General features: G+C 40.6%; 1 protein-coding gene across 2 annotated transcripts in view; it reads left to right on the top strand.

Annotated features, from left to right (window-relative positions):
- JARID2 (jumonji and AT-rich interaction domain containing 2) overlaps nucleotides 1–23,366 on the top strand; it is a 187,120-nt gene that overhangs the window by 90,049 nt on the left and 73,705 nt on the right. For both annotated transcript variants that reach the window (XM_079983263.1, XM_079983262.1), the window contains exons 2-3: nucleotides 2,759–2,894; nucleotides 21,747–21,888. In XM_079983263.1, the coding sequence (XP_079839389.1) occupies nucleotides 2,759–2,894; nucleotides 21,747–21,888 (278 nt within the window). The remainder of the gene's footprint in view (nucleotides 1–2,758; nucleotides 2,895–21,746; nucleotides 21,889–23,366) is intronic.

Here is a 23,366-nt window from a genome sequence, read left to right as displayed (position 1 = left end):
TTCCTATTTTGATTGACTTATATAACTGCTAACTTTAATTTTTAGTTAACACTAAGACTTACTGGCGTGGTTCGCATAACTTGTTTAGCCAAGCTCTGACTTCAGACTACTGGCCATCTGCTCCTCTACTTATCTCCAGTCTTTTTTTACTTCTGTGTGCACTAACCACCTCAAAATTAGCAAGGAGAGAGTTTAACCAGAAGCCTGGGTTTGGACAACACACAAACTTTGACTTTGCTCATTGCAGCAATAAAATATGTGAAATACCCCATTAACATGTCTCATGTGGATGTGACCAAGTTGTGACTCTGATTATCATTAGATTTTGAAAACCTTAGGCCTGACACTTAGGTTACTTCAACAACAAGGCAGCCACCGCAACAACAAACCTTCCAATTCCGTGACTCTTGACACTGAGCAGCTTAATCCAGTTTCCCAAGGACTGATGTGATGTGGGGTGGAACTGCAAGGTGGGCTTCTCGTGTGATGCTCTGGGGCTTCTTCTACGCCACCGCTGTAATAGAAGTTGCTCTATAGCCCAGTGGTTAGAGCACAGGCCTTGTAAGCCAGGGGTGTCAAGTTCGATCCTTGCTGGGACCTGAGTGGTTTTTCCCCTTCCTCTTTTGGGAACAGCTGGGATAGCTCAGTCAGTAGAGCGAGAGACTCTTAATCTCAGAGTAATGGGTTCAAGAGCCATGCTGGGCAGAAAATTCCTGCATTGTAGGGGTTGGACTAGATGACCCTCATGGTCCCTTGCAGCTCTACAATTCTCTGGTTCTAAGTAGTGGGCATTTGTGGTTTAATTCTTTAGTTTCTATTGCATAGTTTATGAATATTCAGGGTTATTTGCTGGGAAGGGATTGTCTTTCAGATATAATTTTTGTCGTTATTTTCCACATTTCCGTTCTCGTGATGAACCTACTGGTGGGGGCTGGCTGTGTGCAAGAAAATAAGAAAGGTTCTAAGTTTTGTTTGGGCATGCTTGCCTTGAGAACTCTTCCACAGATGCTGTCGTTCTGGCTCAAATGTACATATGCTTCATGTTCAAAGGAATCTAGGCATAATTTTCTCCTGTTACTGTGCAGTAGTGTTTCCCCAGTGTATAATGATCGTCTTCTGCCAAATTGCTAACTTGCTTTGCTATCACTAGTATTTTGCTGCCTGTTTTCCTTTTCAGGCAGTCAAGTAATCTGTCACAGAACTGAAAGCAAACATTTGGGCTCAGTGATCAGAGGATTGCTTTCAGCCTTAAGTATCCAGGATGTATCTCGCTCAAAATAGGTTTTTGTTTTTGTTGAAAAAATGTTGCAGTCTTATTGACCATACTTGTCATGCAGTGTGTAAACTTTCTTACCCTCTGGAATGGATTATTGATACTGGTGTTTGGATTTCTTACTGAACTGTGTTAGTGAGTTGGCTCATGTTTTCTGAAATGAAGGTCATCCAAAAAACTCTAATTTTCTCACTTGGCTGTGGTGCAGCCCTTGAGAAACTCTAGGGCAAAGAACTGTTTTCAAAAAACATGTTGGCAGAATGGGGAAATTGGAACATAGGAAACATGATAGCAAAAGATTAGTATTTTATATGGGTTGTATCCAGCTAAATTCTGTTCAGAATATACCCATTGAAGTTAACGGGCCTGTTAGTCTACTCCCGCCCCCCCATTTTTAAAATTTATTTAATAATTTGATAATAATTATGAATAATCAACAAAACCCTGCTCCAAAAAATACTTTGCATCACAATATTATGCAAGTACGTATGAATTAACATAAAATTACAGCCTTATTCTTACAAAACCTAAAGACCTATCTGAACTTGATTTTGCAGAGATAATTATTGGCAATATTGTAGAAGGCAAGCAGTTTCCCCAGAATTTATGTCTGCATTCACTTGCAGTTGTTGTTATTAGATAAGTTTTTTTTTGCCATCATAGCCAAATCCCAAAGTTTGTTAAACCATTCTTTCCAGGGAGGCAGTAATGTAACCCGTTTTCAGCCAATAACATCCTTGCAGCTGTTAACAAATAGGGTGGAATTCAGTGTTGCACCATTACAATTGTTCTGTCTACGCAAGCATTGCAGTTTGCCAGATAGATTGACCCCCCTCCCCCATGTGCTGTTCCAGGGGTTCTCCCACACAAACCCAGCCAATTTCTGGAGGTGCAGTAACACATGGGGGCAGAAGGGGGGAAGCCCCATCGCGCAAGAGGGTGTTCTTGGCAGGGCTGCCACTGATGGGGTTCATTGGGTAAATTCCGCTCCGCCCATAGGGTTTAAGTTTGTTATCTTCCTTCTTTTTGGTGATGATACATAGTTCAGCGATATCAATACAGGATCTAAGGGAACTTCATATTTTAATATTTCTGTAATTATTCTAATAATCATCTTCCAGTATTTTGTGCTTAAGTAAATGTCTGCCACATATGGTAAAATGTTGCATTCTCCTTTTTGCACTTCCAGCACATTTTTGAATATGACTTATTTATTGCTCCCTTCTATTAAAAATTAAAGCCAAGAAAACAGAAGTCTTACATTTTTGTGTGTTTCATTTTATTTGCTTATTTCTTCAGAAGAATGTTTTTTGATCCAATCCATTATCCTATAAACCTTACAGTGGTATTTTGTCTTCACAACAACCCCAAAAGTTTGTTTTTTGAAAAAGCTGAAAACTCATTTTGGCCGCCAGAATAATGTATATGTGCATGTTTTGAAATATTAAGTAAAATGTCTCATTTCTTTTTTTCTTGTCCTATTAGGATGATAGTGATGGGATTCCATGGTCGGAGGAGAGGGTGGTACGAAAAGTCCTTTACTTATCCCTAAAGGAATTCAAGAATGCGCAGAAGAGGCAGCATGGGGATGGCATCAACGGGAGTCTCAAAGGCGTGAATGGTAAGTCTCTTGGCGGATCGGCTTTGCTCCAGCTCTGTGTGCTATGTTTGGGAGTCACAGCCGAAGTTTCTTGGAGCCTGCTTTCCCCCTTCTGTTTCCCTGTTATGTGTCACATCATACAACTGTGTGAGCAGTCAGTTCATTGAGGGGGAAGGAACTTGCTTTCCATGTTTCTGGCAACCTCTTTTGGAAGCCTGTTTCTTCCTGAGCAAGATCAAGTCTACGTAGTCTAGCATTGCAGTCTCTCACCATGATCGAAAGACTAATGGAGAATTGATGTACCGGTTTTATGATGAAGAGAAGTGCACCGGTTTGGAAACACGTGGAAGCAGCGGAGTGGTAAAATTATTTTTGTTGCATGGAGAAGTGATACACATGACTGTCTTCTTGCTGCAGTGGTCATACATTTGCATAACTTAAATAACTTGCATAACTAAAATGCCCGTCTATATTTGCTCATGTTTGTGTATTGCATAGGCAATCGTTAAAAAATTATCCTTTTCAAATTAGTTGAGCCTCATGCAGAAAATTCTGGAGCATTCTTTTAACAAATATTTTCACTAAACGAAAGGAGGAGAAATGTCACTGTATACCTTCTTATTTAGCTTTCGTTTGACAAGCACAGCAGTTACTTCCAACATATCTAGAGCATTTTCCAAATGTCTGCGTAACTGCATGCTTACCAGCATATTACAACAGCAGCTGGCTGCTTGTGTAGTTTTCCTTGTGCTTGTACGTTGCATCATTTCTGGTGCGTCATATTTCAGCACTTACTCATTGAGAACTTGGGTGTTTGTTAATAAAGATACAAGGATGTGAGCTGTTTATCTACAGAAGATCTACTGCGTGGTCAATTTATAGCATCTCACATCTGAAAAAGAAACTCCCTCAGTTTTCTCAGCTTAGTAATAAATACCAATCTGAAAGATAGTCACGTTTTAGCAGCAAACCATACCAATTTTCCTGGACAAGTACACACAACAACTTCAGCTTTCTATATGGCTCTGCTTCGTTGATCTTCCGTCAAACAGTTTCTTTAAGGAAGGTTTCTTATTCCATTGTGTGTGTTTTTACTCTGTAGTCTACAGGGAGCACAAAAGGCCTTGAAGGCGTAATGCACAACAACTGTATGTTGGGAAGCTTTGAGGGAGTGCCAGGTTACAGAGCATGACTGAGATTTTATAGTGTCTGGTTTCTTCCAAGTAAACTTGATGAAAAGCGGGTTAACCCAGTTTTCATTCTCAGAACAGCTCACACACAAGGGAGCACATCTACATCAAGAACTGCATTCTGAAAATACAAACTGCATCAGTGAAACACAATGTGTCTGGCCTTGAAGTGTTACAAACTGACAAAATGTAGGAAGGTTTTCTTAATTTGCATAACTTTGCTAATTCTGCATGATTTCAGCTACAATCCTGTACTCATTTAACGTGAAAATATGTTCTATTGAACTCAGTGGTCTTTACATCTAAAAAGACATACATAGATTGCAGAGTTAGAATTACTTTAAAGGTAAAGGTAAAGGACCCCTGACAGTTAAATCCAGTTGCGGACAACTCTGGGGTTGTGGCTCTCATCTCGCTTTACAGGCCGAGGGAGCCGGCGTTTGTCCGCAGACAGTTTTTCTGGGTCATGTGGCCAGCATGACTAAACCGCTTCTGGCGCAACGGAACACCGAAACCAGAGCAGTGCACAGAAACACCATTTACCTTCCCACCAGAGCGGTACCTATTTATCTACTTGCACGTTTTTTGGCATGCTTTTGAGCTGCTAGGTTGGCAGGAGCTGGGACCGAGCAACGGGAGCTCACCCTGTCACGGGGATTCGAACCGCCAACCCTTCTGATCGGCAAGCCCAAGAGGCCCAGTGGTTTAGACCACAGCGCCACCTGTGTCCCTACAGAATTATTTTAGACTTATGTGAATAGAATTGCAGTATCAGTCTGAACCCTTATGAAGCAGAGAGGGTTTTTTAAAGGAATAGTATTGTGGGGAAAATTTGATGAGTGAGGTAGAGTATGTGTTGCTGTATGTCCAGAGGAATGTGATATAAGGCCTTGAACAGCAACATAACACACAGTCTGTTTACCCCATGGCAGAACAGTGGAGCCTTTGACAGACACTGGCTGAAATCCTGTGCACAGAATCTCAGGACTGTAAACACATATATTAAAATCATTTGCTCCCAACTTCCCAATGCCTGATGAAAGAAGAACATGTTCACTTTGTGATGAAAAGCTAGCAGTAAGGAGGCGCAGTCATATTTCTAGTGGGAAGGAATTGTATAACCAGGGTGCCACAGCAGAGCAGGCCCTATCTTGGGACACTGCATATTGCAGTCATAGGAAGGACCATAAGGAAGACTACTCTCACAGATCTTAAGGGTCCGAGGTACCAAATATTGAGAGAGGTACTCCTTTGATTATGCGTGTCCCAAACCATATAGCACTTTATAAACTAATGTCAAAATTTTAATTGGGCCCAGTAGCAAATCAGCAGCTGGTCCAGTTCCTCAAGAATTGATGCCATTCCAGTTCACAATGCTGCTCAGTAGCCTGGTGGCCACATTCTACGCCAATTTCAGTTCTTCACTATCTTCAAGGGTAGCTGCATGTAGAGCACATAAAGGGATGGTCTTTATACAAGGTGCTCAGTGAAGATTTTGCCATTTTCTTTTGACAACAGAAACTTGAGATGAATTAATTAAAAACAAGGAAATAGGCCCTTGGCAAAGGCATTTTGGGCAAAAACATGTTGGGGCCATTGTATAAATAATTGTATAAACTCATCAGTTTTTTGGTGTTTGTGAGATTCATTTCTCTTTTTGAAACATCAAACCATGGTTTGGCATTATGTCTCAACAAAACCCATGTCATCTTCTCAGCTGCAGTGATTTAGAAGGATGAAATTTAATAAACAGATGAGTTAACTTAGCTACATATTTTTTTACTAGGTATTTGCTTTGTTGCCTCTGGATATTCACAGGGTATAGAATGACCACTGTCCTGTTTCTACAATGTCCCTTTGTTCGTTTTGTTTCTGTTCCACCATGTGGGAACACTAAAATCAGAAGGGGATATTTTTGTGTGATGTCAGGAAACCCTTTGTAGCATTCAGTGGGAGTCTTTCTCACTCTGGGAAACAGGATAACACATCAGCAAGCCCAAGGGAACATGTGCTGTAATTTTGAATGTTACTATCTGGTATTTCAGCAACGGTTTTAATAAGCCTAGGCCTTGGGTTTGAGATCGTGATAATCAGTTTTTCAGAGGTCTCTTTGAAAGAGAGAATCTCATTCTCACGGGAAATAGCTTTCTTTCTAATGCTGCTTTAGACATGAAATAGACTGCTGTAAAATTGAAGTATAGAATGTAACCATCCTTGGCTTTTATTCATGAGGCTGTATTTTGTATCCTTCAGCAAAGTAGCACATAAAACAAGGCATTTTTCCTTAAAACGAAAAACCACGAAAAACTGCTCTTGAAAACACATGGGCATCACTTGAGTAAACAAGAAAAATACTTAGATAACGGACATAGATATTACCCACATTTATTTCCTTGTGCTCTCTACGTTCATCTTATGAAAGACATTGGACATTGACAAACCATGGTTTGTACAAGCCATGGTTTTAGTGTGCAACCCATGACTTGAGCTTTCAAATAACTTGCAAACTGCAAGCCATGGTTTAGAGTTGGCTAGCTGGGGTTTTGTTTTTTTGTTTTTGTTTTTTGGCCTGTTTAGTTCTCCTTTCTGTAGATTTAGTGGCACCTAGAAGTGGGATAACAGCTGCAGCTATGCTTTGCTAATTCAGGCATTTGGCCAAAATCGAAGTTAATAGAAACTGTAGTTTGCAGACCACTTCAAACCATAGTTTCTGAGGGTTTCATATAGAGGATATGTTTTGGTTTTTCTTTGTTGTGCTCAACATCTAACCTTATGGAGCTGGACATATCTGTCCCATTCTCCTCTATATAATTTGTGAGAAAACAATCGTGTTCCCATTTGTTAAATTCTCATTAGCCTTATGAGGTCCAGTATTGTGATCTGTCATTTGGTGTTGCAGTTTGGCCCTATAGGTAGAGGGCCATTTTGTGACAATACTAAAGCTGTGCTCTGCAGTACTGCAAACCTCTGGCTAGCAGCTAGTGAATAATTTATTTTATTTTAATTTAATTTTAATTTAATTTAAAGTGACTTACAACCACACTACCCTCCACTATCCTCCTTCCCCTCCCAGAAAGATATTACACCAACGTTTTTCTCAAATTGGCAATAGCAAAAATGCTGACCTGTAATGTGAGGCAAATAGCATTTTGTCTTGTAATCCCACTGAATTTTTCCATGCAGAGAAAAGGTAGCATATAAAAGTCATGGTTGGATTTCTGGGTGGCCACCACACTAATGATTACAAACAACTTCTGAGTGTGCTTGCGGGGTTCTTGGTTATGTGCAAACATGCCATGATATGGTCTGAAACCCCAAGAACCATCTGTGCTGCTTTGAAAACGTCCAGTTAAATATTATCCATTTTTCTATACACCAGTTTTCATTCAGGGTACTTTGTTTCCTGAAAGGTTATTAAAATGTAATTATTTGGAGAGCGTTTCATTTATTTTTAAGATGAGCTAGTGGGATATAAAAATACTCAAAGGCTTAAGCAATAATACTACCCACATTTCAAACTTTCAATCTCAAGTTTATGACCTAAAGCCAGGGATAAAAGATTTCACACAAGTCTTCACTTTTTATTAAATGGGAACAACCATAGATAGACTATTCCAGTTTTGAAATGAAAACTTTTAAATGTGTAGAATTCTAACAGAAGTCTCATTTACCTTAGTTTTTAATTACTGTATCTAGGAAATTCAGGAATAATAAACAGACATTTAGAAATGTGGGTTTTATAGCAAGCCTCTAAGGGATGTTATCACAGGTTTTTGGTTTCTGATCTTTTTCTTTTTGTGGGCAATATGCAGGCTGAATGCACTCCTCCAAGCCACTTTCAGAAGACTAAGCAGCAGTGAATATAGTACTATGGTGATCCAGGAAAGGGTTTAAAGAAGCACATTTAACATAACAGTAGGGAGAGACTTACTGGATAAAGACTGGGGGAGACTTACTGAAGCATATAGAAACTGCATGACAGAAGCCAGAGGAAGAAGTGGGAACAGGGGACAGAATGAATTGATATACAGGCTGGCCTGGACAAGAAAGAAAGATTGTGTGGATTCATATTCCGTTAATTAAATAAACAATCTTATTACAGTGTTAGAACTTATTACAATTCTAGCCCACCCTCCTTCAGCTTAGGGCAGCACCCATTGTGTTACTTCATGAGAAAAAGTGGCAGGACAACAAAGTGACGTCTTCCTGTCACCTAAAGGTATATATCCATATGTACCCCTCGGGTTGTGAATGTTCAGGTAAAGGTAAAGGGACCCCTGACAATTACATCCAGTCGCGAATGACTCTGGGGTTGCAGTGCTCATTTCGTTTTAAAGGCCGAAGGAGCCGGCATTTGTCCACTTCTGCAGACAGTTCTTCTGGGTCATGTGGCCAGCATAACTAAGCCGCTTCTGGCGAAACCAGAGCAGCGCACGGAAACGCCGTTTACCTTCCTGCCAGAGTGGAACCTATTTACTTGCACTTTGACGTGCTTTCGAACTGAATGTTCAGACTTCTGCTCAAACTAATTGCAGGAACATTTGTGTCACTTTGTAGTGAGCGAAAAGCTGTGGCGTTTCTCTCCTCCCTCCTTTTAAAAGCAATCAGTCAGTTCTCTAATTGTACCCCACACCACCCCTTAAAACTAAGTTTTAGTGAATTCTAGTAGATTAACTATTAATATGTAACTTCATATCAGGAGCCCTGGATAACAGAGAAAAAGATGGGCCAGATCACCTTTCCCAAAAAAACCCTTCAGCCCTGGGCTACAAGGGCAGTCCTGGTTAGTGCCTGGGTTAACTTTAACGTAGGAGAAGGGAGGAGACAGACTGTGCGCCTCTCTCATGCTCATCATCTCCTAACCATGATGAGGACATTGGAAACCTTAAAAGTAAATCTTCATTGTTGCACTATGGGTGTGGGATAGTACCACATAAGGTCCACATGACCTTTCACCCACCACTAGGCAGCCTGTGAACCACTCCCACCCACCCACCCCAGTTACCTCACCACCAAACAGAGATGCATGCTTACGTTGACTAAGAGGAGAACTCTTTTTATCCTGATGGCCTCATTCCCTCCTGGGCAATCGTCTGGGGGCCACATGACAATTGTGGGTGAGGCCAGAATTGAATGTGGATGACACAACAGATGTGACTGTTCCTTTTGTAAGAGACTCTAGATGTGTGATGAGAGATAAGGACTAAGGAGAATTCTGAGGGCTGCATGGAGAGAGCTTGAAGCCTGCACAAGGCCCTTCTTCCTGAAGTTCCCCACTGCATGGACAAAACAATTCCTGACAAGCATACCAATCAATAAAGGCCAAAGATGCTCACTCAGAGTGATGGTTAGAGAGAGTGGTTCAATTCCTAGCCACTTAGAATGTGGGCTCGTCTCTTCACTCTGCTTATTAATCTCCTCTTGCTGACTGGGCTGATGCAGAGGAACAACCGGAAGAGTGCAACAGCTTGGGACATATGAGCGATGATGGGCTGCATTGACAGAGTGCAAAGCGGCTGTTCTTTTTTGTGTGCAAGGAAGACTCACATTTTGCAGCTAAGTAGGGATGGTAATGTACTCCACAGCATCTGCAGATCTTTATGGTTCTGTTCTCCGGCTTGTACTCTCCGACATATATACTTGTATCTCTTATAGCAGGAAGAGTCCCAAGGTAACCTTGATTCAAAAAGAACAGGTGCGGGAATGAGAAGTCTAGACTCTAAATGAATAATTTTGTTGACTTTTATGGTTTTTGGCTGCCTTCCATTCTCTTATCCTGACAGTGACTTCTATAAGCTTATCAGGTTCTGGTGCTTTTTGGGCAGATTTAAAATAATCTTTGGTACCCCATTTACTGGAGAACACATGCATAGCTCTCCATTTCCCCATAAGGTATTTGCTTTCCTGACTAGTCTCAGCAAGAGGAGCTTGTGGACCTTTGCTTGACATGTGATGCTTATTTTCAAGTTTGACTCTTTATAAGGAAGCACCTGAACCCTAATGTTGTAGCTTGTTGAGTGGAAGGACCCTAACAAGTTTACTCTGCCTGCCCAGCATCCAACTGAGTCCCAAGTTAGTGGTTGAAAACCTTAACACTAGGCTGGGGACAAAAGTTGTCTGGTTGCTGTTCTGAGACAGAGGCACCTGACTGTGATGTTTCTCATTATTGCTAACATTGGCTCCTCTTATTTGAATATTCGCTCTTTGCAGACCACAGCGAACCAGCTTGCTTTCAGATGAAAATACTAATAGCATGCGAGAAAACCAGTCATAGCAAACTTTCACCTCACTCTGTAGTCCACATGAACGTCTAGTCTCAAAAAGGAAGTCTCCTCATTGGTGTTCTATGACTGTCACCGCTGTCACTTTTGGTTGGACTGAACTTAATTTGGGTTCTGCTTGTTTTGGTAGTAAGGCTCTGCTGCCTTTTTCTCAATGGACAGGACCAGTGGTTGGTGTTTTAGTCTAATCTAGTGTTTCCCAAATTTGCATCTCCAGCTGATTTCAGACTACAGTTCCCATCACCCTTGACCACTGGTCTTGCTAGCTAGGGATGATGAGAGTTGTAGTCCAAAAACACCAGGAGACCCCAGTTTGGGAAACACTGGTCTAATCTGTGCCCCATAAGGGAATAAGCACACTTTTATGTGTCCGTCTTAACAGTGTTCTAGAGTTGTAGCTCCAGGGTTTTTAATAATGCTAGAAATAAACAGTGGTGGCGGTAGCGGCAGCAGTGTGATGTAGTGGACAGAGTAAGTGTCAAAACCCTTCTCAGCTACGCTGCTCACTGGTGATGTGGGGCCAGCTGCTCCTTCTCAGCCTAACCTACCTCACAAACATTTGGGTGAAGCCTGATTTCCATTTCTAGCCTTTGGGAAAGTCCATATTCACATTATGCGAACACCAATTGTGTTTAAGTTCAGCTACCATGTGTGTATCTCAAGTTATAGTTGTGAGAAAGATCACTGATATCATCTTGAAAGAAGTGCTGCTAAGTATATGGAAATATGTGCACATGTGAGGAATGGCAGCTATTGATGTGAGAAATGCTGCTGTTTTACATAATTTAACTGCAAACAGTAATCTAGGGATTCACTCTTCTCAATATCTAAGTTGCATGTACTGAATCTCTCGTATGACAGGCAGGCTCAGATTTCTTCCCTATTGCTTTATTGCGTTTAAGAGCTTTTCCTTTCTGCTCCTTCTCCTCATTTTGAAGTCCATGACCAGCATTCCTGATGCGTGCAGTTCCACCATCTTTGATTGTTCCAAGTATGCAGCGCAACATGGAATTTGACATATTGGGCAGGAAATGGTTGCTCAGTCTTTTGCTGCAGGCATAACTCTCTCTGGCAGTAGCTTGGTGGGATCCCTTCTTCCTGTAGAAAGTATCATTTTTCAGGTTTAAGATCCTTCCTTGCTTCTGAAGTTAGGAAGTATAAATGAAAGCAAATGGCATAAATGGTCAGAACTTGGGTTTTATGTGTATTCATTTTACTTACTTGAGTTTATATGTATCCCACATCCTCTGTGCTGGATAAAGCCCCCTTAAGCATCTCCCAAAATGCACATGAACATAAAATTATATCTAAACCAATAAAAAGGCAAGACAATAAAAACTAATAGATCATGCTTAATTTTTAACATTTGGGAACAACATTCCTGACTCTTTACTCTTGGGTCAATTTATATTTTATTGAAAATAAATTTTACTCTGACCTCTAAAGTTAGGGTGAAATCTGTGCAATTTCACACATTTATATTTTGAGGCATTCAGAGTGAGAGCATCAAGGAAGCACATAAGGTTTTCTTCTTAAATACTGTAAGTTAAGTGTTTTTGTTTGGGGTGTAAATAAATTATTCATTAGGCTTTCAATTTGGTCTGATTTTTCCTTTGTCTTTCATTGTCAGCAGATTATTCCATGTGTTATACAGTGTAATTTCCCCCAAGATGTTTATATTTTGAAGTAAAATTAATTACTCCCGATCGGAGTTCTGCAGGCAATTACGAAGGTGCTTTTGTACAAGCCAAGCAGAGCTTGTAGGAGTAGAATGTATCTGGATACAGCTGGGAGGAGGGGGGGGGGAGAGTGTTTGGTTTTTGTTTTGAATTGCTGTGCTTAGCAGAGGATTAAATCTATTGTCAGATAATGCTTGCTCTGGAGGGTCAGCACCCCATTACTGGGTCATGTGTTACCGCTGTAAGAGGCCTCTTCAGAGCATGTGTCACATTGGAAAAAAATATTTCTTGAGTCTGTCTGGAGGGCTGCCCACGCTTCAGGCAAAAGCCATGAAGGGCTGTTCTGAATGACATGCATTACAATATCAAATGAGGATGCACAATTGGAAATATGCCACAGCTTTTTGCTTTCCATAGTCAGATATTTGAGCTCCCTGCAGGAACATCTATGCAGCCATGCTTCTATGCATAGAGACATGCAGGCCTCTCAGTGAAGGGAAGCATTTTCTGTTTCCCTGCCATCTTAATTCATTCAAAACACTTACCAGCTATTTTGCAGTCGCTTCTCTCTCTGATTCTAGGTTTGCGTTTTCTTTTCTTCTTAAAAAAATAGCTTTCAGATTTGCTTTACTGTTCCTTTATTTCTTTTACGCTGAATTCTTCAAGTCATTGATTCTAAAATGGTATCTTTTGTTGAAATTGTTTATTGTCACATTTTTTCCCCAAAGCTGTAAAAGGTAACTGCTTCAAACCGGTTTGGGACGATACATTGTCCTATCTGTTTGATGCCCCTCGTGCTTTCCCCCAAAGCGATCCTGTGCGTTTTGCCTGTTGTGCTAAATCTGCCCTCCTTGGTACAGGCATACCTCAAAGATATTATGGGTTTGGTTCCAGACCACCATAAAACAAATATCGCAATGGAGCGAGTCACGCATTCTTTTTTGTTTCTCAGTGCATATAAAAGTTTTGTTTGCACTATACTATAGTCCATTAAGTGTGCCAATGGCATCATCTTTTTAAAAACAAAAAACATTTGCACCCACATCCTCTTAAGGAACCTCAGGAGCTGCTATGTGGTGGGGACAGGCCCCTTTAGCCTCATCTCCAACCCAGCAGCAGCAGTTCCTCCAGTCCTTCAATTTGTAAAAATCACAGTATCTGTGACGCACAATAAAGCAAGGTATGCCTGCACTTACCAGTATGCTGCACAGCCCAAACAGAGAATTGTGTACAATACTATATGCTTAACTCCTGGTGAGAGCAACCTCAGAAGATCCCAGCCTCTATTACAGAGGTCTTTTCATTGATATTGATATCTGAGGCCTACTTTAGAGGGTGGCTGAGGATACAGTGTGCCTGAATGAATGAATTTATTGAAAATACTACCCACAGTGAATTTCTAGAAGACAAATACAGCACCCCATTGCCTCTGACATATCAAAGCTTTTTAGGCTGTCCATGAGGCTTTAGAGTGCAATATGAAATCATAGTAAGAAACGATTATTTCACAGTTTTGCTGTTTTCCAGATGGAACTGGGGGGTGGCAACCTAGCTCTACATAAAAATGATTGTTGATTTCTTTTTCTTTATTTTATTCATTTCTGTAGTATTTGAAATGGTATTTTCACACTTCATTCCTCTTCCCAGGGGCGGAGGGGACAAAGTAATACATATTACCATATTGGTGTGGGAGCTGCTTGCCTCTTACCAGTCTGGTAACGTGTGCATGAAGGAGGCCATATGTGTGGGTCAGTGACATAGTTCTTTAGCATATACGTTCCTGTAGTGGTGTGAGAAGAAGCCACAAAAGATCCATCTTTCATGCATTGAATGCATTAATACATTGAAAAAAACAACCTTAGTCTATTTATCTAAGAGATGAAACTTTAAAAAAAGAAATTAACACAAAGGCTGTTTTAAAGAGAACTGAGCTTGAAAGGCTAAATTAATTTATAGAGTTCATCAGTTCATTGATAAATAGGACAGTTTTTAGGAGAAGAGAAGGCTAAGGGGTAAACCCTGCACAAATCTGACCTGGAGTCCCTAAGATGGTTGGATAGCGCTTTATAGACCTCCATCCAGCCCAGCTGGTGCCAAACATATTGCTCTACTTTCCTTGGGACCACGTCAGTGAGGCCGAGAGGGGGATCTTGTCATACTTCGTAGGCTTGTGCTGCTAACACAGTGATTTGACTTCATCCCCAAAGTCCACTGCCTCTTGAGACAGACAGATGCCAACAGTCAAAATAGTGTGTTGTTCTGGAGCTGGCTCTGGAGATGTGGTTTGTGCAAGATTCATTTAAACGAATGGGAAATGTATAGCCTTTTCTGTTTTAGTGGAGCTTATTCAGAAGAAGTACTTTAACGCACTTTCATTAATTTAAGTAGTGCTCCACCAACTGATCTCTACATTACCCTTTAATTAATAGTTTACTTAATTGTAGCTTAAGGGCTGGCCCTATCATTAGGCAGAGTGAGCCAGCCACCTCAGGTGGCAAATGCTGGGGGCAAGAAGCAATAGGTAACCCCTAGCATTTGTCACTTGAGTTGGCCAGCACAGTCTGCCTAATTATAAGGCACAACTGAACGTGCCTTGAATCCTGCTTTGTACCTCCCACTCCAAACTTGAGAATCCTGCACTTTCCCTTAGGTATGATGGACAACACTGTCCCATTTTCACTGTGGAATTAAGATTCGGTTGCCAGTACACTCATCTTCTGTATGTGTGTGTGGAATGTGTGTGCCATCTTGTTCTCCATCTCAGGAAACAAAATGTCTCAGGCTAGACTTGCGAGGCTGAGAGACCAGATACTATGGCACTGTGCTTTGATAATAATAGTGATAATTTTTAAAAGGCCCGCTGGACACAAAATGGCTGCTTGGAATGGTATCATTGCGGCAGCTGCTGTGTGGGGAACTGTTCCTATGGAGCAGCTTGCCATGAGAACTGGCCCTCAATGTGTGTCGTTTGTACTCATGCCACTGCTCAAAATTCCCGTTCGTGTTCAATAGCCTCACAGAGAAAACTGCACGGCAGCAGCTCATTCATGTCTCAAGCCAGTACACACAAAAGAAGCATTGCACAAAGTGACCAAGCTGTGATGGTTATTCCAAGTGAAATGGGCCTCAAAGATCTGGACAAAATGTTAATTTTCAGGCTGAGACAGGAAAAGGAGGAATTGGTTTAGCAAATGTACCTATCAGTGTTCAGTTGGAGCTTATACACCGAAGTAATGCGAAATGAAACATGCCCCCGGTTGCTTGACTTTGTAACAATTTTGGATCAGGATGAATGTAATCGGAAGGGCAATGTAGGTTTCCTTCAACTGCATGATTAAGCCAATTCCGTTTTGCTGATCTCTTCCTTTTGACAGCCTCACAAAACCAGCCTGTGCTGTAATGTCATGCATGCTTAGCTTCCATAGTAATGATGTGTATCTACATATATAAAATCACTCTTCTGTCCATTTACAAAGACTGTAAAAGCTATGGACTAATACTTTTTGGCGTGACAGCAACAGAAAAGCATATGCATGTGCTAGGATTATCAATTTAATGCCCAGTAGCTTGTCATATGTAAAAGCCACTGGTTACTCATGTGATGGCCACAAGGACAGTCACATTTGTGACAGCCACATTTCTTTTTTAAAAGAAAACCAGTCCATTTTTAAATAATTTTAGACTACTGTCCTAAATTGGAATCCTTTACAACTTCAAGCCTTTTCCCCACTGTACTCAAGATAGTGCATGAGTACAACAAATAAGGACTGAGCACAGCAGATATCACATCACAATGAAAGACTCTAAAGTATGAGACAGGTTAAGCTTTTAAGTCCTCTTCAGGAACTCCGGTTAAACAAACACATGAGGAGGAGCTGCAGGAACAAATGGTTTTGCTCCACCCCACACTGTCATTCTTTCCCCCCAAAAAACTTGGAGGTCGCTTGTCTGAAGCAGGGAGGTTTCTGTACTCATGGAAGTTCCCTGAGTATTTGTCCCTCTCTTTGTTATCAGCACAAAGGTAACAGAAGACGACATGAGAAATAGGTACTTTGGTTGACATTGTTGCAGACCAAATAAGAGGTTGAGATTTTGGCACAGATCATTGTGTTGTCTTCTCAAAATGGCTTTCTAGAAAAGCTTCTTGCTGACCAGGGTTGTGATGTTAGGGGTTGAAATGCTTTTGTCAGGTAGACCGATTTGATTTTTTTTAAAGGTTGTTAAAATGGTGTGAAGCTGAGGTCCAGAAATACGCCCTTGTAAAGAACAATGGAGCGCTACATATACTATTGCAGTGCAATTCAGCAGAGGAGCTACAATCTGCCTGGCTGGTGTTACACAAATTGGTGTAAGCTATTCACATTATGTTGAAGGTTGTTAATATAATATATTATATTATATTATATTATATTATATTATATTATATTATATTATGTATCTGGCATACAATTAAGTCATTTAACTATGTTTGACTTGTATGCCCTGATCAGTATTAATGGTACATAGCGGTAACTCTTGTCTGCTCCTTGTGAACTAGATAACAGAGGTGAAAACATTGGCGCATCTATTTCCCTCTTCCTATCTCATCGCAGCCTGATAAATTGAAGTGTGCAGAAATAATTACTGAGTTTCTTCCATTATCTAAGAGAGAATAGAAACCCTCCTGCATTTTGTGAGCTGTACGATGAATATATGTAGTGATTTTTTTCCTGAAAGGCCTCTTGGGGGGGTGTTCCATTTTCAAAAGGAACTTCTTTTAACTATTATTTTGAATTCTCTTGCATTGTGCCCCTTAGTCAGATTGTTCCACTGATGGGGTCCCAAAGGTTATCTTTTAGCTGTTAAGTTCATTTCCCCCCCCTTTAAATCCTCAGCATCCCATGCCATAGCAATCCTCAGCATCCCATGCCATAGAAATTATATCTTATGAGTTATATCAGCATAAATCTTGCCCTTTTGTGTACTGAAAAAGGAAATGTAAAACTAAAAGCTGCTCTTTAAATATTGTCCTTTGCATATATTTGTAGCATAGACTTAATTAGCCTGCAATGGCTTTATTTTTATTGTATGAGACTATGACACATGATATTTGGGGGGGGGGGACTGTGTGTGGTACTATGGCATGTAAGATGGGTGTGACTGCCTCTGTATGTGTGTATGTGGCTGTGTGTGTGAGAGGCAAGAGCATCCATTAGTACAATACAGTAAAAGGAAATTTTTAATAACTCTTTTTTAAAAATGTGCACATTGGAAGCATCTGAAGATTGACAGTGCAATCCTAAATGGGGTTGAAGGAGTGTGAAATGGTGGTTCATCTGCCACTTCCAAAACCCTGCTGGCTCCTGTGCAGACTTAGAGCGTGTGTGTGTGTGTGTGCGCGCGCGCGCACACACACACACACACACAGACACACATTCACTTTGTATTTTTGAATTTCCAATGGAGGGAACTCAGTTGCACTGCTGACAGGCTGTCATAAAAGAGGAGCCTGATCCTGGTACCTTCCCAATGAACAAAGGGGCCTTGGCTCTAGTAAGACCAAGGAGGAGTTTCATGCCACGTGGCTGCTTGTGTCATGGTGCGGCTTTGTCATGATAGGATAGGTCAGGGATCAGCAACCTTTTTCAGCCGTGGGCCAGTCTACTGTCCTTCAGACCTTGTGGTGGGCCGAACTATATATTTTTTTTGGGGGGGGGGAATGAATGAATTCCTATGCCCCACAAATAACCCAGAGATGCATTTTAAATAAAAGCACACATTCTACTCATGTAAAAACACGCTGATTCCCGGACCGTCCGCAGGCCAGATTGAGAAGGCGATTGGGCCACATCTGACCCCCGGGCCTTAGGTTGCCTACCCCTGGGATAGGCTACACACAAGTACTTGATTTACGATCCATGCAACCATTAAAGACCCAGTAACCCTCTTTCGATGACCCAGCTATGGCATTTCCTTCCTAGAGAGACATGCCAGAACACTTTCCTCTGCCCCATTAGGTGTCTTGTGAAAAACTCAATTACCAAAGCAGCTGTATGGTTTAATCCAGAGGTTTTCAACGTTTTTGAGTGCACGTCTCCCTTGACCAACTACATTATTTATGTGGCATCCTTGTGGGGATCAAGAGCCTAGTTATGTCACCCCTTGCCTGCAGAGCTGGCAGCCTCTCACCCTTTTTCAAACACCCTCCCTTGTGGAGTGTTCCCTCAGCCTCCTCTCCCCTCTCCTTGGGAGTACTCTGGGCAGCTGCTGCTGCTGTTCCTGGTCTCTGAGCTGCCCGCCCCAAAGAGAGGTGCCTCCTCACACTGTCTCACAGGGGCCTAGGACTTGTCTGACCATTGCCAACAGCAAAGTCTGGTGGACTAGCTGGGCTCCCTCGCCTGCTTGCTTGCATACTTTGAGGCTGCCTCAGCTCCTGGCAACCAGCACTGTGCAAGCCTTTGGGAAGCAGAGACACGCGATAGGGCATAAGAGGAGGGAAGGAAGGAAGGAAGGAAAGGACAGGCCAATGTTGCCTGCAGCACCCCTGACCCATCATTCAAGGCAGCTCAGGGTACCACGGTTGAAAAGCCACTGGTTTAATCTGCCATGAACCTCCTTTTAAGAAGAAAGGCAGGATATAAATTCATAATACACCCAACTCAAGATAAAATTTGAATTCTGGTCTCAGGTTGGTTTTAACAGTGAGATGCAAGAATGTTTTTATTTTGCAGACTGACGTGAGCAAAAAATGAGAATAGCTGCATGTCACAGGATTATTTTTACCACATAGCTAGTTGTATGGAGGAATATATTTGGTAGCTTCATTTTCTTGAGACACCCCCCCCCCTCTTGCTATAACTCTTGCACTTTCCTACAAAGTCAGCATTCCCTTCTCTGTCTGTGGAGGTGAGGAAGAGAGAAGTAGGCGTTCAAACTGACTTCTTTTCAAGGTTGAAGGTTGTTTTGTTCAACATTGGCTACTTTGCACGGGCTACCTTTTAAAAACAACAAAAAACAACCATCTCCTCCTAGGTTTGTTTGTGTGGTTTCTTTTTTTTTGCATGAATTATAACCTGCATGTAAATCACAAGATGGGCATGTACAGAGCATGTGAAGCAGTATAATTGAATGACCAGAGAATCTTTTTTAATATATTGAAAGCAAGCATCCTCCTTCAGACCTGGATGCTCAAAGGAAATAATAAAAGCACATGCTTGCTGCGCAGCCTCATTCTGCAGACACCATGCTAATTAAATTATGGCTAAGCAATGCTGAGGGATTCGAGTTACAGAGTTCCTCTGGAGACAAAGCAGTAAATGAGAAGTTTATGTTGCCTCTGGCAATATAACAATGGGGCAAGCAAGACATTTTCCACGCTTTGGTAACATTTGGGTCTCACCCTAGGAAGACCTACAACAAAACACAAATAGTTAACTTTTCTGAGATGGAAATCCCCGTTTCTAAGTGACAGATTTGTTTGATTTACTGAGGATACGAATTTGAAGTAGAGAGAAAGCTGTTTTCTAAACACAAGTGAGTCAGAAGGCAACAGGACTCTTTCCTTGACTTCATACACTTCATATGGTTGGGTTTCGAGTGTGGCAGTTCTCCAGAACAAATATTACCCTTGAAAAATATATATGCAGTTCTGTCATAATAGTTACCTAACTAACTAGAGCGCCTCAATTATATGCTTGATCTAGACTTCCCTGGAGTTTGGTAATTCTAAATTTAATCAACAGCATTAAAAAAAAAAACCACCCCGCACATAATACAAAAGGAAATAATTAGTTAATGTCAAATGTCTATGTAGGATACTGCCAGGAAGACAAAATTAGCTTTTTAAGTTCACTGAAGATATTTCCAAATATTTCTCCTTCATGAAGAGTTTGGTGTAATGGGCTACAGTGGGTTTGGTGTAATTTTAAAATGTTGAGCAAGGTAAGTTTTAGTGAAAGGGGAGGGGCTTTGAATATGGGGCAGTTGATTTATTTGCATTATGAATCCACTTTACAGTCTAGTTAGTGAAGACAAATCAAAATTACTTTTTTTCAAAACTTGGCTCTTTTTATTTTTGCTTTGCAGCTCTTTACACCGCAGAGTATCAATCTTCCTTTATTTTTCTCAGTAGGGAAATTTGTTTCTTTTTTTAGAAGGATTTTTAAAATGGATTTGTAGCCAATATGCATGAGCTTTCATTCAGAAAGAACTGTACTCTACTGTCTTCTAAAATAAATGACTTGCAAATATAGACTTTGAGGGAAAAGAAGGTGGTTGGATAGAGCCCTTGAGCTGGGATACTTGCTAGACTATAGCCAGAAGTTTCAAAATACCCAAATTGAATAAGAAATAATGTTTTCTCTGCTTACTCAGAATTGATAAGTGACACTGAATTAATTGAAAATGGCAGCCACCTCTCAAACCGTATTTGGTGGGTAAAATTTAACTTTTGAATTTATTTACATTGTGGGGGGATTCACGGGTTATAATCCTATTTATGATTAAATACTACTTTACAAAACTCAGAATAATATCTCACCAGTCGCAGATTGTGGGTGAAATCTAAAGGTTGCTTGTGAAGGAAGCAATGGAGAGACCTTCATTTAGCTTTATATCAGTCTGTAAATGCACCCTAATTGTGATCCCATTGATCCACCTGGTGTGTACTGGGCAAATGTTGTAGCTGCCTAAAAGCTGGCAGGCCTACATTTTTTGTGCCTCACCCTCTTTCAACAGAAACTTACATATTGCCAAACAGGATGGCATCATCTGTAGTATAGTGTTGGCAAAAGTTCATCCACTTGCCACATTGTAATGCTGTGTCTTTCCCAATGTTTTTGTGTGTGTGTGCGTGCGTGCGCATATGCACATCATTGTGTATTTTGGAACTGTGGAGAACAGGATGGTATTTTCCAAGATCTGAATCAAATTGCAAGGATTAGGTATTCAAAAATTCTTAGTTAAATTAAGTATGTCATATCTTAGACTGGTGGTGGTGTTTTTTAAAAAGATCTTTGGTGCAGTCTTTGGTGCACAAGTTTAATATGCCCATAAATGTTTAATGGTTTTAATGTGACTTAGCAAACTGTTATTTAACTGCTATTCACTCAGTCTAGAGTCAAATCTTACACTGTTACTTTTGCGTGAGAGCACAATCTTTTGTTCATGCCATGGTTAGGGTTGCTACCCAGCTGGTTTGTTTTATGCCCTGGCCCCATTTATTTTTAATAGCCTATTATTTAAGGACTAGTTAAAACAGAGAGGGAGAGAGACAGGACAATTTAAAATCCATGTGATACTTGATCTATAAAACTTAATTGTGTCTTTAACCCTAAATAGATCCAACTAAGTCCCACTATAAAACCCAGAGATGTATTTCACAATGACTTCAATGTATTGTAAAATATGAACTTTTATTAAGAATTAATGCAGGGGGACAATAATTAAGAAATGCCATATAAGGTCTTTAACAGCTTTAGCTCCCGATATAGTATCAGAGAAGCCTGCGGTACTTTAACTCTACACCCTTTTCAGTACAAAAATAGACAAAAAGACAACCTACTGAAAGGTTAACACTTCCTTATCTTAAGTTCTGCATCAAAATAAATATGAGTGCACCTCCCCTGCTGCTAAATGGTTTAAGGTCATTTGGTTCCTTAGCACCTTGGGTATGCAGTAACCTGGTTCATTTTGTTTACAGTGTTGTTGTTCATAGTTAATCCATTTTGTCCTTCTTAATTACAGGACTGCTTAGTAATGGCCAGTCTAAAGGATTACGACCTGGGTCTGAGCACCTAGAGAACGAGAAGGATGATGCGTCGCAAGTGTCCTCAACTAGCAACGATATTGGTTCTTCAGATTTTGAAGAAGGGCCATCAAGGAAAAGGTAAGATTCTCTTAAATTCCAATAGTCTAGCAGAATATAGTCTGATAAATGAAGCCTGAAAAATGGTGCAGTTCATGCTAAAGTGTCTTAGTATGCCAGTGTAGTGCAGTGGATGCTATATGTAAGGATGTAGACTTGTCAGAAGTTGGTTCAAATCCCTGCTTAGCCATAGTCTCATTGCATGGCCTTGAGAAACTCATTAACCTCACAACCTTGCTTTCTCAGACATAAAAAAGGGATCTGTCTGAAAGAGTTGTTGTGAAAACAGACAAGATCAAAACCAAAGAGGACTCGGTTGTTAACGTTGTTGTATGTTTCTTTATTATCTTCTTTCCCTTTCTTTTTTACAATGGATGCATCTTACATTTCATACGGTTGTGAAAACAGTCCCCATGTCCTGATCTCATCAGCTTAAGATCCATTTGAAGCAATTGCCCCTTGTAAGGCTTTCTGTGGTTAGGTTTCATTTTTGCAGTGGTTGATTGGTTAAACGAAACATTCAGTCATACTATTTATTCAGATCTGTAAAGGTAATTGTCCTTGTCACTGTATAGTTTACATACAAATAATGTAATTTCATGAGAGAGAACCGTTAGTGTCAACACGTTTGATTTACATGGAATGGAGCCAAAGGACAATAGTTTAAAAGGCATGGATAATCAGAAAGTGCTGCCTGTATTCTGGGGGCTCATTATAGAGATGCTGGTTATTGTCAGTAGGGGGGCTACTCTGATATAATAGTGTAACGATTTTGCTCCTGTCTCATAGAAGTCTGTAAAGAAATCCTTGTTGACTCTCATTACACTGGAGTCTGAACCACTCCCTATCCTTTCAACAATGTGAACTAAAATGGAGCACCTTTCCCCACCAATTTCTTGTAGAAAATATGCCGAAAGTGTGGAGTGGGTTATGAGGATTTTGTTTCTTGTATTAAATTGCATGACTGGGAAGAGGTGAATTACTTTTAAAAAGAAAGAAAGTAAAAGCTATGCTGCAGCCTTAAAGCAAGATTACTTGAAAACACAAAGAATTTTCTGAAGGATTTTCTTAGGTTTTCCATATTGCCTTCATTCAGTCTCTTAAGACTAGGTCTGTTCTTCTTTTTTAATATTTATATTTTATTTAACCTTTTCAGTGAGGAAAGAAATGAATGAAAGAAAGAAAATGAAATACTTGAAATGGTGATACAATGTTATGGGTGTATAAGTAATACAATTATTCCAACAAATGTGACATTATTAACAAGACATTATACTTTTTATAAATGGAATCCAAATATCCTTATATTTATCCATACACAATCTGCATCTAAAAGCAATCCGTTCACATGGTGCAGGAGTTGTCATGCCTTCTATCCATTGATTGAAGGGGGCCATGGTATTATCTTTCCAGTGAATCAATATCAAGTCTTTTGGCAGAAGTGAAGGCGCAGAGAGTCGATCTACGCTGACACATTGTCAAACCCCATATAGTTGGTA

Source organism: Podarcis cretensis (genome assembly GCF_951804945.1).
Source record: "Podarcis cretensis genome assembly, chromosome: 7".
Taxonomy (NCBI): domain Eukaryota; kingdom Metazoa; phylum Chordata; class Lepidosauria; order Squamata; family Lacertidae; genus Podarcis; species Podarcis cretensis.
Note: the sequence above shows the minus strand (reverse complement) of the source record. Positions and strands in the feature narration are given on the sequence as shown.